The 12,264-nt window shown below is 41.4% G+C and overlaps 1 protein-coding gene across 3 annotated transcripts in view; it reads left to right on the forward strand.

Annotated features, from left to right (window-relative positions):
• col11a1a (collagen, type XI, alpha 1a) overlaps positions 1–12,264 on the forward strand; it is a 94,601-nt gene that overhangs the window by 56,850 nt on the left and 25,487 nt on the right. For all 3 annotated transcript variants that reach the window (XM_033638726.2, XM_033638728.2, XM_033638727.2), the window contains 9 exons: positions 2,928–2,981; positions 3,376–3,483; positions 5,971–6,060; positions 7,321–7,374; positions 10,039–10,146; positions 10,289–10,396; positions 10,895–10,948; positions 11,126–11,179; positions 11,511–11,618. In XM_033638726.2, the coding sequence (XP_033494617.2) occupies positions 2,928–2,981; positions 3,376–3,483; positions 5,971–6,060; positions 7,321–7,374; positions 10,039–10,146; positions 10,289–10,396; positions 10,895–10,948; positions 11,126–11,179; positions 11,511–11,618 (738 nt within the window). The remainder of the gene's footprint in view (positions 1–2,927; positions 2,982–3,375; positions 3,484–5,970; positions 6,061–7,320; positions 7,375–10,038; positions 10,147–10,288; positions 10,397–10,894; positions 10,949–11,125; positions 11,180–11,510; positions 11,619–12,264) is intronic.

A 12,264-nucleotide genomic window follows, 5' to 3' on the forward strand; every position in this document is an offset into this window, starting at 1 on the left:
ACTTCTATCTGTTTTAGCTTTTCCTGTTCTGCTGTTTGAACGTGCTCAAGCATATCCTTAGGGAGTACTGCAATGCAAATCAACAATGTACTGTGAATGTAAACGTGTAACACAATCAAAATGCATGGTGTAGATGTGTGTGGGTTTTTTTTGTGTGAGCAACAGCAAAATGGAGCAATGGTTAATTTAAAAATGCTTCATCAGGAAAAGCAGATTGTTCTTTTCTTACATAAAGATTAACAAAATGTGTAAAGTTAAAGCTGCATACAGTTGTTGACAGCCATGGAGAGGGGAACTCCCAAACACACTGGCTAATGTGTTAGCTAGCAGATGCCTAATGACACATTCAGCAGAGTTAGAGCAGCATTATTATCCCATTGGAGTCATGTGTCTTGCCACCAGACTAAAATAAGCCCAATATTCACTGGTCTTTTAGCTCTGGTTTGGCCCATCAACTCTCAGAGAAACTTTAAGGGGTCTTCTGTCGTTGGAAGCTCTACGTTATTAACCAGCTACTTGTTTTCTTTGGATCTTTATTGGTTGGGGCCGTGCAAGTAGCGTACACTTAATTTGCTAGACCCAGTTTGATGGGAAGAACTGTTTGTTATCTAATGCAAATTGTTTGAAACTCAACCACCACAGTTCTTATTTGCAAGACAGAAAGTTCACCAGTGACTCTAAATTAAATTAGGTTAGAGCTGCAGAGTTTGGGTCGAAATTCACAGTGGTTTGGCACCATGAATGGTCATTACATAATATAATATGATATAATATTCATATAAAAAAAAAGGATTGATGATTATCAATAAGTCAAAGCCTATGCCAACTTGGTTTTAAATCAGGTATATTCAAGTATGTCAGTGTCACAAAAGATATTCATAACAAAACAAGCAAAATTCAAAGTTTAAGTTCTTAAGATAGATTTAGTTTCTCTGTGACGTAACCAACCCTGGCCGTCTGAATCCCTGTTATACCTCTGCGCTGGCAGGAGCTGTGGCCGGAGGCATTATGTTTTCAGGTTGTCCGTACGTACCCATTGTTGTGAACTCAATACGTCAAGAACGCCTCAAGGGAAATTTCCGCTTAGACTCAATGATGAAGTGATTCGTTCTGGGTGGTCATAGGTCAAAGGTCAAGGTCACTGTGACCTTGTCTTACTCATTCAAGTGAACATGATATCTCAACATCAACACCTTAAGGCAATAGCTTTAAATTTGAAGCAAAGTCCACTTGGACTGAAGAAAAAACTGGTCAGGGATTTGTTGGTCAAAGGTCAAGGTCACTGTGATCTCAGAATACATGTTTTTGGCCATAACTAAAGAACTCTTTAGCTAATTATGACAAACTTCCACACAAATTTCTAACAGGATAAGATAACAAAGTGATGACATTTTATACCCAACAGGTCAAAGATCAGCTTCACTGTGGCATCATAATATTCTGCATAAAACACTTCTGGCAATGACTCAGTGTCATAACTCAGGAACAGAAGGGGAGACATTTCGTCAGATACTGAACTGGTGACACTAACCTTCAAACTGTGCTCATTGTTAGATATGTGTGACACGTCCATGTTTTCACAGACATGGATGTAAACTGTAAGAAACTTGACCGGTGCGTGGAGATGGTGCTTTCAGTTTTCAGGGCAAAAATGCTCAGCCGTGGCTTTGACTGCTTGTTTCGTTCATCATATGTCTTGCAACGACAAAACATCACTGTATGGACATGAAGGTTAGAAATAAGATTTTCACTGGAGTTGTCTTGGATATGGTTATGACTTGGCATCACAAGCAAACAAACCTATGATTATTATCACATTTTAGTCAAATATTGCTAAACTCTGATTGGTGTAGGAACACTTGTTACATAATCTTATCTAACTGATCTCCATCCCACTCAAACCAGTGAGGAAAGCACAAAAAACATCTCTCACATTAAAAAAATCAGTGTTGTTTTTGTGTGTGTTCGTGTAGAACCCATCATTCTTAATAAGAGTGATGTATTGTTAGCATCTGAATATCCCTGTATGTCTGTGACCTGGAATACTCCATAAAGAGTTATCTGCTTCGTGTCATTGTCAGAGACATGTCTCTGTGTCCTTCGTCTGCTTTGTGTCTCTCTGTTCTGTCTGCTTTGTAAATCTTAAATGAAACGGTCAAACACTGAGATCATGATGTGACACTTTGTCTAGTAGTGATGTGATACAAAAGACCAAAGAGATACAGAATTTATGGATCTGGCATTTCTAGCACAGTATTACTATTAAAAATATAAAATTAAAGGTTCATTGTAATGGTTTCCCAAATACTTTTGTGTAACATAAAGCACTTAAGTAAGACTTTCTATACTAGGGAGAAGGGAAATGTGCAGCAAATACATCATGAACAACTTACCAGAGGGAAAACATGTTGTAATTCACGAGTAAACAAGTTTGGCTCTAGTCAGTTCTGCTAAGCATATGTTCATTCTAATGGATCCAAATGCAAATGGTCCATGAGGGTAAAATATTGTGCCACTGTCTCTGACCGAGTACATGAATGGGCATCCTGATGGCCTGGTTTGATTCCAGCCAGGGTCGTTTGTTGCATGTCACCTCTCGCTCTGTTTCCTGTTTGTGTCTACTTCTGTCAGTTAAAGCTAAAAACATGTAATATCCACGTCATGACGAGATCAATGTAGTCTAAGATTGTATCTGCCTACATTTATTTACCAGCCAGCATTATAATGTAAAAGAATCTGTCCTTGATTCGGAATATAACCTGAAAACTCTTTGTTCCTACATCAAGGTAATACCAAACCTAAATCCCTGCTTATCAGTGAAAACAAATTCAAGTGGAATCCCTATGGTTTCTTTACTTGGGCTTTAACAGATAATCTGTGTGTTTTATAAACCGTATAAATAAGGATTTACTATGTTTTTTTTTCAGGGTTTCCAAGGAAAAACTGGTCCACCTGGTCCAGGAGGTGTTGTTGGGCCCCAGGTAAGGGAGATATATTATTTAAAGAATACATTTATTATTAAAAAAAAAAAAACACCTTTTTGAATGTGACATCTTGAGGGCATTTTTATTCCCCTCCATAAATACTTATTGTTTCGGAAAAGGTAGCTATGTGACAGATTTTTGTGATCAGCTATTGAGGGCAATGCTAAAATTTTAATGTATGTAGATGTAAAGCAAGCAGTGTGTCAGTGGTATTGTGGACCACTGTTTTCAATGATTTGTGTCTTATTAGAAAAAGAAATACACGGCAACTACAAGGTGGATATTTTCACATCTGTTTCTTAACAGCTCTCATTTTAGAAATAGACTGCCAAGATTGTATCATTGCTATTTTTGACTGCAAGTAATATCCACCTGTGTGATGACATCGTAGGGACCAACTGGAGAGACTGGGCCCGTTGGTGAGAGAGGACACCCTGGACCCCCGGGACCACCCGGAGAGCAGGGTCTTCCAGGTGCTGCTGGCAAAGAGGGAGCCAAGGTATGTGTCCAGTTGACTGTACTGAAGAGGAGAGAAATATTCCGAACAATTATACTTTTCAAATCAATACTTATTTGTTTTTCTATGGTAGCATATCATGCTAGAATTGGCCTTACTGTTTCCTTTCTCTTCTATGGTGGGTAACAGATATACAGTGTAATTTGCTCAAAAGAGTGGGCTCTGACTTTTTATGAGCTGTATTAGATTTGTGTTAGTTATGCTGACAAGAGGAAGCTAGGGAGCTTGATAGAGAGATCAACAGCGTGGCGGTGGGCTGTAAATTGAACTTATGCAGCTGCAATTATCCTACATATTTGATTTCACAGATTGAGCCGGCTGCATTCACAAGCAGTTATATTTCTGGAGGACATGCAGAGCTCAATAGACTGCTGGATGGCTTAAATAAAATTGTTAGATAGCAGAAATAAGTCTATAGCAGTAGATTCACCCAGAAACACCCCAGCAAGCACCAAGGTCTCACCCATACTCTCTGTGCTATACGAGACTGCTGAAGATACAGCAGCTGAGGTTTGGGGCTGCATTCTCTCCCTGGCCGGCAATTGAGTGCCCATTAGGAGCAGACAAGAAGCCATTTTATAGAAGTATGGGCTGCTCCAAACCGAACCCCTGACTCCCAGGACCACTCAGCATCCCCTGCACCCCATCCCCTCCCTCAAACACCCATGTCTTCTGCTTTCATTTTCTTCCTGTCTTCACCCAGCAGACAGTTTAATCAAGTCCGTCGGCTAACTCCAAACCCCTCCTCACTCACAGCCCCCCATTCCTCCCCACTCCGCTCAGGCCTGTGCATCAGTATGCCAGGGACACTTTGCGGAGGTCTTGGCAGCAGAGCCCAAATCCTCTTATACCTCTCAAGCCCACTCTTCTGTGCCTCCCTGTTTGCAGATAAAGTCAGCCTGCCAATACAAAGGAAAAGCCAGTGAAGCCAGAAGTAACTTTTTCTGGAGTCAAATGTCCTTGTTTTAGAGTTGTGGTGTACAAAATCAACCAGGAAGTAAACGAGGTTGCCCTGCAATTATTGGCACTAACTCTAAAAGTTAGCTCAAGGTCTGAGGTGATGGTTAGGGACGGGAGAGGGCATGCAAACAGCTGCAGAAGCTGAACAAATTTTGCTTGCACATCTTATTGACCTTCCTTGTAGCAAGGACTCTGTCTGCTCATTTCAGTCAAAAAAGCTAAGTGTCTGCTTTGTTTTTGGTGTCATGTGGAGTCATTACTGATTTTTTTAACCTCTGATTTGAGCTTTTTCGCTTTTGAACAGTACAGTACACAAGGTTATGTATCCTTTTCAACACTAATTTGTCTCCCATTTTGAGTGAGTTTTAAAGCCTGAAATCTTTGTGTTTAATGTTGTGGCTGATAATGTGAAAGCAATACTGCATTGGTTCTGATTTAAGTTCAGACTTATGTATTGAGTGTGTTAATTAATGCACAGAAAACACACATACCTCAAACTAATTGAAGCTAATGGCCCATTAAGATGGATGTCAGCTACAAAACAAGCACACTTCTTATTGTGGTGGGATGTACAAAGCCATTAGTGCATACTCTATCTTCATGACATATACTTTTCAATATATTTTCTTAGAGTTTTTCTCTCACTCAGCTGCGAGCTGTGTACTGTGTGCAGTACTTTATATGAATACATAAATTCCGAAACATACCTTCATGTACAGATTTCACCAGAGGAGGAGGACGCTTCTTTAAGTAGGACGGCCGTTTCTTAACTCCTGATTTCCAGCCTTCTTTCCGAGTACAGAGCAGTTCTCAAATACAAGATTTAGCTGTCATGTGCTTTGCATCTCCAAAATGATACCGACACCATGCCAACACCAATTCAGACTAAAACTAAACTGAAACTCTGATTTATTTTGTACTTTCAAGTAATTCTGTGTAATTTAAACAGTGAGATATTTGGAGCAACAATTACAGTCAAAGGCTGAAAGCATGTTCATCATGCACCACTTTCCCGTATAAAAAGGAATAGAGCTGATTGTCATGTGGACACTTCCACTGTGTACCAAAAATGCTCCTTTTATTTTGGTAGCCTGGCAAAGCATCCAGTTTTGCTTCTTGTCTGGCAAAGCTCAGTCGACAATTTGCTTGGATGGGCATCATCTCAGGTAGGCAACAGAACAGATGACAGTTCTGTCCTTCACACAATCACCCTTCTTACAACCGCCGGGACGAATGCACCACTTGTTTGGGCTGTTATCTTTTCTTCTATCTGGTCAGACGCAGTTGGTCCTTGAAAAATGTTTTCCACATGAGTCGTGGTGAGAAAACAGTGGTTGTGAGATGTAGCCTGGCTTTGTGGGGTTGGTATTGTGATTGTCCAGGAGAAAAGAAAATGTTCTCTGTTGTTCTCTCATGCACTTTAATCACAGTTGCACATGTAATAAAGCAAATTATTGATATGATCATTATAATGTACTGATGCAATGTATTGTGGGATTGTTTGTATAGGGAGACCCTGGACCACAGGGATCCTCTGGTAAAGACGGTCCCCCCGGCCTTCGAGGCTTCCCTGGAGAAAGAGGTCTACCTGGCGCCACGGTAAGAGCTCCTATTCATCATAGCTTCCCTTTACATGTGTTTGCTAGTAGAAAGTGACAGAACATTGCTACATAACAAATGAACCAGCGTCTATCTAGAGCCATTCACTTCATTAGAGACACCAGCCCTGGAATTCACTCCTAGCAATCATCCCATTGCAGAGGAAATCCAAGGCGACATCTTACAAATGAACAAGCGTGCCTCCGCATCGCTCCACTGCCACCGACACCACTGTTTTAACCGCCACAATGCATCATGGGCCTCTTTTATAGTGGCAGGGAATTGTTGGTTAGGGATCCATTTGCAAAATCTTACCCTGGTAACTCAAGGACTTGAATTGTTTTTTTCATATCTCAGTGCCAGGATTTTTTGGGGGGCAGCAAAGTTATCTGTTTGTCTTTGTATGCATTATTTACTTAATAAATTATTTAGAGGGGAATGTGAGCAATTAGACTGTTGTGGCGAGGAATGGATATACTGTGGGGAGAGAAAGTGTTGTGCTGCCTGCATCCTCAAGGTCAGTCAGACTCTGCAGGCCAGCAACACCGCTGATTGTTTTCTGCCACTGTAATTTACTCCAGCACCCAGCCACAGCCAACGGAGACTCATTACCCATACTGCCATGTCCTCTTTTGTGCCCCACTAGGGAGCTACACACACACACACAGATTTTGGGCTTTGACAAACATGGAAGAAAGCACACATGCATACAACATATTATACACACCTCTGAATGCACAAGACAGAACTCACAATCTTGCATGTGCAGAATGAGACGGAGGAAATCGTAAACCCAAAGGCACACATAGAGTCGTGTATGACTTACAGATCCATATATGTGCAATAATAAATCCCACCGCTCTCCAGCTACAATATCCACAAGAGCACATTATGGAGGGAATGATATATTATTTTAGACGTGCCGAAATTACTGAGTTACCTTTTATGGATTTTGGATTTCTTTTCCCAACACACTGTATTTTTGATCTTGGATTCATGCTTGGGTCTACCAGGATGAAAATGTTAATAGCAGCAATGATGCTTCCACAAGTCGTGCTCTGAGGTTAAATGCACTCAAAGCACATTTCTAGTGTTGTTTTACTCAAGTGACAAACCAGTAAAGAAGGTAGACAGCCCAGACTGGATTGGTATTGCATGATGGAGGCTGTAGAGGGAACGCGTACGCTAATGTAAAATTACACAGGGTTTAACAAGTATATCAAGTGAGTGCTCATGTGTGTCTCTCTTTCTTTTCCTCAGGGTCCAGCAGGTCTGAAGGGAGGAGAGGGGCCCCAAGGTCCACCTGGTCCTGTTGTAAGTATATTGTTAGCTGACACCAAAGCACCCCTGTTTCCTCTCAGTGTTGGATTTCTTTCTGACATTTTATATTTTATTTGTGTTATTGATTAGCGAGAAGGCCTGTACAGTATATTTTATGCTTCAGTGTGACCTGCATATGCCAAGCACCAGAGGGCAGTTTACATCATTTGGACAGGAAGAGCTTTAAAAGTGGCTTCAGTTTCTCTCGGCTAACTACAGGGCCATCCTTACTTTTGCTTTCCTTTTGACATCACCACTGGGGAGGCAGGATAAGCAAACTTATGAGAGAAAGTTACACTTATTTATTTACTTGTTTTAACTTTTATTGCCCCGGGTAAGGTTGGCTGAGTAGTGTGCTCCTTTTTCAGCTGGGCAGTGCTGCACATTCATGGATTTATAGACACTCACACATTCTAGTGATGTCCTGTGAGTTAATCCACTGCAGCAGCTAGGTGATGTGCCTTGCTCAAGGACATCACAACTGTAGCTGCAGATAAAGGAGAGCCCAGGTTTCTCCTCAAATAAAGCAGGAACTAGAAGTGCTGCGGGGAAATACGAACTGTTGAACTGCAGCCACAGTGACGTTAAAGGCAGACATCAATGATGAAAATCAGCCACAGTAAATTAATTCAGTTGCACTAAGTGAGCTAAGTACATGTGTAATACACATAAACTCATTAAGCCATCATGGTCACGTAATCAGGGTTTTATTTATTAATTTTCCAGTGAGAGCATCAGCAACTTTCACTTCCTCCCACTGCACACAGCGATTTGTCGTAGGAGCGATCACACGCCAGAGTGGCCGGGTATCAAGACTGTTTGCTCCATTGCCTCTTGGCACACAGAAACAGACCCAAACAAACAAACACACACAACAAAAACACACAGCCAGGAGTGCACCCATATGGTGAGTCACAGTGTCTAGTCATCCTGGGCGTTGCTCCTACACACGCCTCATCAGTCCCAAAGGTTGTATCCTGGAACTTTACGCCTGCTGTGTTCATTCTTCTTAGACTGTCACAGAGACTCGAGTGTGTCATCACAAAAGTCAGTGGTGAGGTTAGCAGGACGTGACTGGCTGCTGCTGCCACGACAGAGTTTTCTTTGCAGAGTTTGCATGTTCTTCCCGTGTCAGCATGGGTTTAAATTGGTCGTAAGTGTGAATGTGAGCATGAATGGTTGTCTGTCTCTGTGTGTCAGCCCTGTGATAGTCTGGTGACCAGGGTGTACCCTGCCTCTCACCCAGTGTCAGCTGGGACAGGCTCTAGCCCTCCGTGACCCCCAACAGAATAAGCAGTTACAGAAATTAACAATAAGAAAGAAGAAAAAAGTTAAATCACCTTTAAGGCCTTTGTCATTGTCTCTAGACATATTATATTCATTGTCAAGGTTGCAAATGGTGTATTATTGATTACAGTATAAAGTCAGGTTTCCACATAACATGTTTATGGTATGCTCATGGCAAACATTGTGAACTTAGTGCCACTTCTCTTTACGTGAACATAATGATCTGCTCAGGAGATCCTTGACTGTCTAATGTTCAGCATTTATGTAAGCATAAACATGTTGATGAAAAATGTTTTGAATAATCTAGCTGCAATGTGTCTCTGCCACAGTAATTACAGCCCTGGGACATTAATGCTTTCTTTCTCCTCAAGGCCACACATTTCACGCATTAAAGAAACCTGCACACAAATGTTAGTTACCTATTGGCACATAAATATTGTATTAATTATGGAGACATCATGTTCCTTGCCTCCCTCACTTTCCTTCATCGGTGAATACAAATGATGTTTTCCTGTAGTCGTTTTCAGAGATTATAATTAATCTTAAAAAAGAAAATGTTAGACATAAATGTTATTTACTTTACACTGTAGGGTTGAAAACATAGGGTGTTGAGTTTCGAGGGATGTTTTCATGCTGAACTGGATTTTTAATCTTAACTGAACATTTATTTTAGGACACTAAAACTCTGTTTTCACAATATATCACTGAGGAAAATTGATTTATCAGGATAAGTAATTGAATACATTTAGAATGTTGCAAAGAAAATTAATATTTGATATTAGTAATTATTGTTTATAAATGTACAAATGTGTAGCTGCAGAAATACACATTAAGTTAATTCAGTGCAGCAGAGATAAAGAATGCTGAGTGCTTTCCACCATCATGTTTTATGGATTGAGGTGAGCGCTGAGTTCCTGTATCTGAATACTACTGATACACAGCAGCAGCCTCTTTTAGACAAAAATGCATTTTCAGCAGCAGAAGTGAGCTGCTCAAAGCTTAGAGAGTCACCAAGACGTCAGCCCCCCGACAGCAGATAATGCCGGCTGCTTTCAAGGAGCAGCGCTGCTTTATTAGAACTTAAAAGCCACCTGTTACTGTGTGTTGCTCCCGCTGTTTTCTCCGTTTTGCTCTTGAAAGAGGTTTGTGTGTGTGGGTGTGTATGCCTGTGTTGATCCATTAGCAGTGGGACTCAGTTGGGTCTTGCTTTGTAGATGTCTTAATGGCAGTGGTTATTGTTCAGCATACTCAGGTTATGTTTATGGGGAGGCTAACAAAGCTCTGAAATATGTTTCCTTCTCTCCACAACAAACATAACACAGGTTCTGCTTTTTATCTTCCTCTCATCATCTCTGTTTCTCACTCCCACAGGGTTCTCCTGGTGAAAGAGGTCCTGCTGGTTCAGCTGGTCCAATTGGCCTGTCTGGTAGACCTGGCCCTCAGGGTCCCCCGGGTCCTGCTGGAGAAAAGGGAGCACCTGTAAGTATTTTTCCCTTGCTACAGAGGCTGACACAAAATCTTTCTGTTGCCCATGTAGTTTATTTCTGTCTTTTTCTTCCTTTGACCTTCACCTCTGCTACTTTTCAAAATATAATAAAAACAAATGTCTTTGTTCTTTTAGGGCGAGAAAGGGCCTCAAGGTCCTGCTGGTCGTGACGGCGTCCAGGGACCTGTTGGTCTGCCCGGACCTGCTGGACCTCAGGGTCCACCTGGAGAGGATGGTGACAAGGTCAGTCAACCAAACCAAACCCATCCCATCCTGTTGCCCCGGTTACAGTTCCTTTTTCATTCCCAAACTGGGATATGTTTTGGGACTGAACCAGATTGCCAATCAATCTTCATCCCCATGTTCACACCCAGGCCATCTGCATGGAAAATATGTCTCTCTTCCCCTGACTGTTGCCTATCCATCTTCATAACCAAACGCGCCAGCAATCACAATTAGAGAAGATGTAAAAGTGAAATACTGTCGCTCCTTTCATCTCCTACGATCATTATGCCCCATAAGGTTACTATCAGACATATGTCCCTGCAGAGGTTTACAGAGCAACAAAGAGTTACATCTCCTTATTTGTGCATCCATACGGTTATAGCTGCAGATAATGGTTGTTTGTCTAAAGCAGAGGGTTTTCAATGATTGTTTCATAAGCTGTTGACATTTAGAAAGGAAGTGAAGCTCAGCTGAGACGGTTGACTGTTTGTTTGTGTGTGCGTTTCTCTTTCCCAGGGAGAGGTTGGAGAGCCCGGTCAGAAAGGAAGCAAGGCCGACAAGGGAGAACAGGTGCGTTACAGGAAGCAAAATCTTTTCATTCCTTACTTGCACACACATTTACATCCAGCCAGAGTTTGTGGTGTTACATATTGTCCACACACTAACACCATCATCAAATAACAGTGAGCATTTAGTGATACATGAGTGCTTTAACATCTGTGTAAATCTTTTCTTGTTTGTGTTCAGGGTCCTCCTGGTCCAGCTGGTCTTCAAGGTCCCATTGGTGCCCCAGGTCCTGCTGTGAGTACAGTTGTCCTAATGAGACCAACGTAATGGACCACATATGAGCTTTACAAACTGACCCCTTAAACACTTAGTTTTCAATGAGCCGGGGGATTTTTCCCGATGAAGACTAAGTATTAGATACCAGGTGTTTAAAATCATAAAGTTAAAAAGCTTTCTAATTAGTGGCCCTTCTGTGTTTTATCATTAAACAATACGCATATGTTTATATGAATATTTATGCCTTACAAGTAGTTGTAAGATTAGAAATATTCTTAAACACATACTAATACATTCAGTGTTAAGAGAGAAGGCCACAGTAACAGTGTGTTTGTGTGTGTTTTCTCAGGGAGCCGATGGAGAGCCTGGTCCCCGAGGTCAGCAGGGTATGTTTGGACAGAAGGGAGATGAAGGTTCAAGAGGTTTCCCTGGACCTCCTGGTCCCATCGGTCTGCAGGTAAGTGCCATCCACACACGTGCACATGTGCAAACATATTCTACAAATACATACAGTCATTTACAGTAATCGTGTACAATGAGCCATATGGTGCCGTAATTTGACAGTAATCCAGTTTGTGTCATGTAAGCAGCTGTCCAGGATAACGCTCTGGCTATTACAAGTCTTTATTTAACATAGCAAGCTGTGATTACACATGGTTATATACTCATATTTTTTATACATGTATTTTTGTCAGTGTCATGGGTACATTAAGACCTTCAGTCAATGAACATTGTGTAAATCATGAATTTACTGTAACGTTTTCAGATAAGCATAAAAAGCATAATGTGTAAAGACACACAGTATGTTCAGCGAGGCAGCAGCATTTATATGTACTAAAATTAAGGACAAATAGAAGCCAGAATAAAAGCCAATTCTGCCTCCACAACCTCGTCCCACCAGGCTCAGCTCTGTACTGCTCCACATGCTGCAAAACACAGTTGTCTTCTCAAAGCTTTTAGTACCATATTCAGCTCCTCAAGCTTACTCTACGACATAGGTAAAGTTCTGCCATCGAGGTTTGGTCGTGCCACTTGCTTCTGATGCAGTTTCATTCATATCAGTAGTTTTCCACATAAAACAAGACAATACAGACAGTGACATT

This window comes from Epinephelus lanceolatus, chromosome 20 (genome assembly GCF_041903045.1).
Source record: "Epinephelus lanceolatus isolate andai-2023 chromosome 20, ASM4190304v1, whole genome shotgun sequence".
Classification (NCBI taxonomy): domain Eukaryota; kingdom Metazoa; phylum Chordata; class Actinopteri; order Perciformes; family Serranidae; genus Epinephelus; species Epinephelus lanceolatus.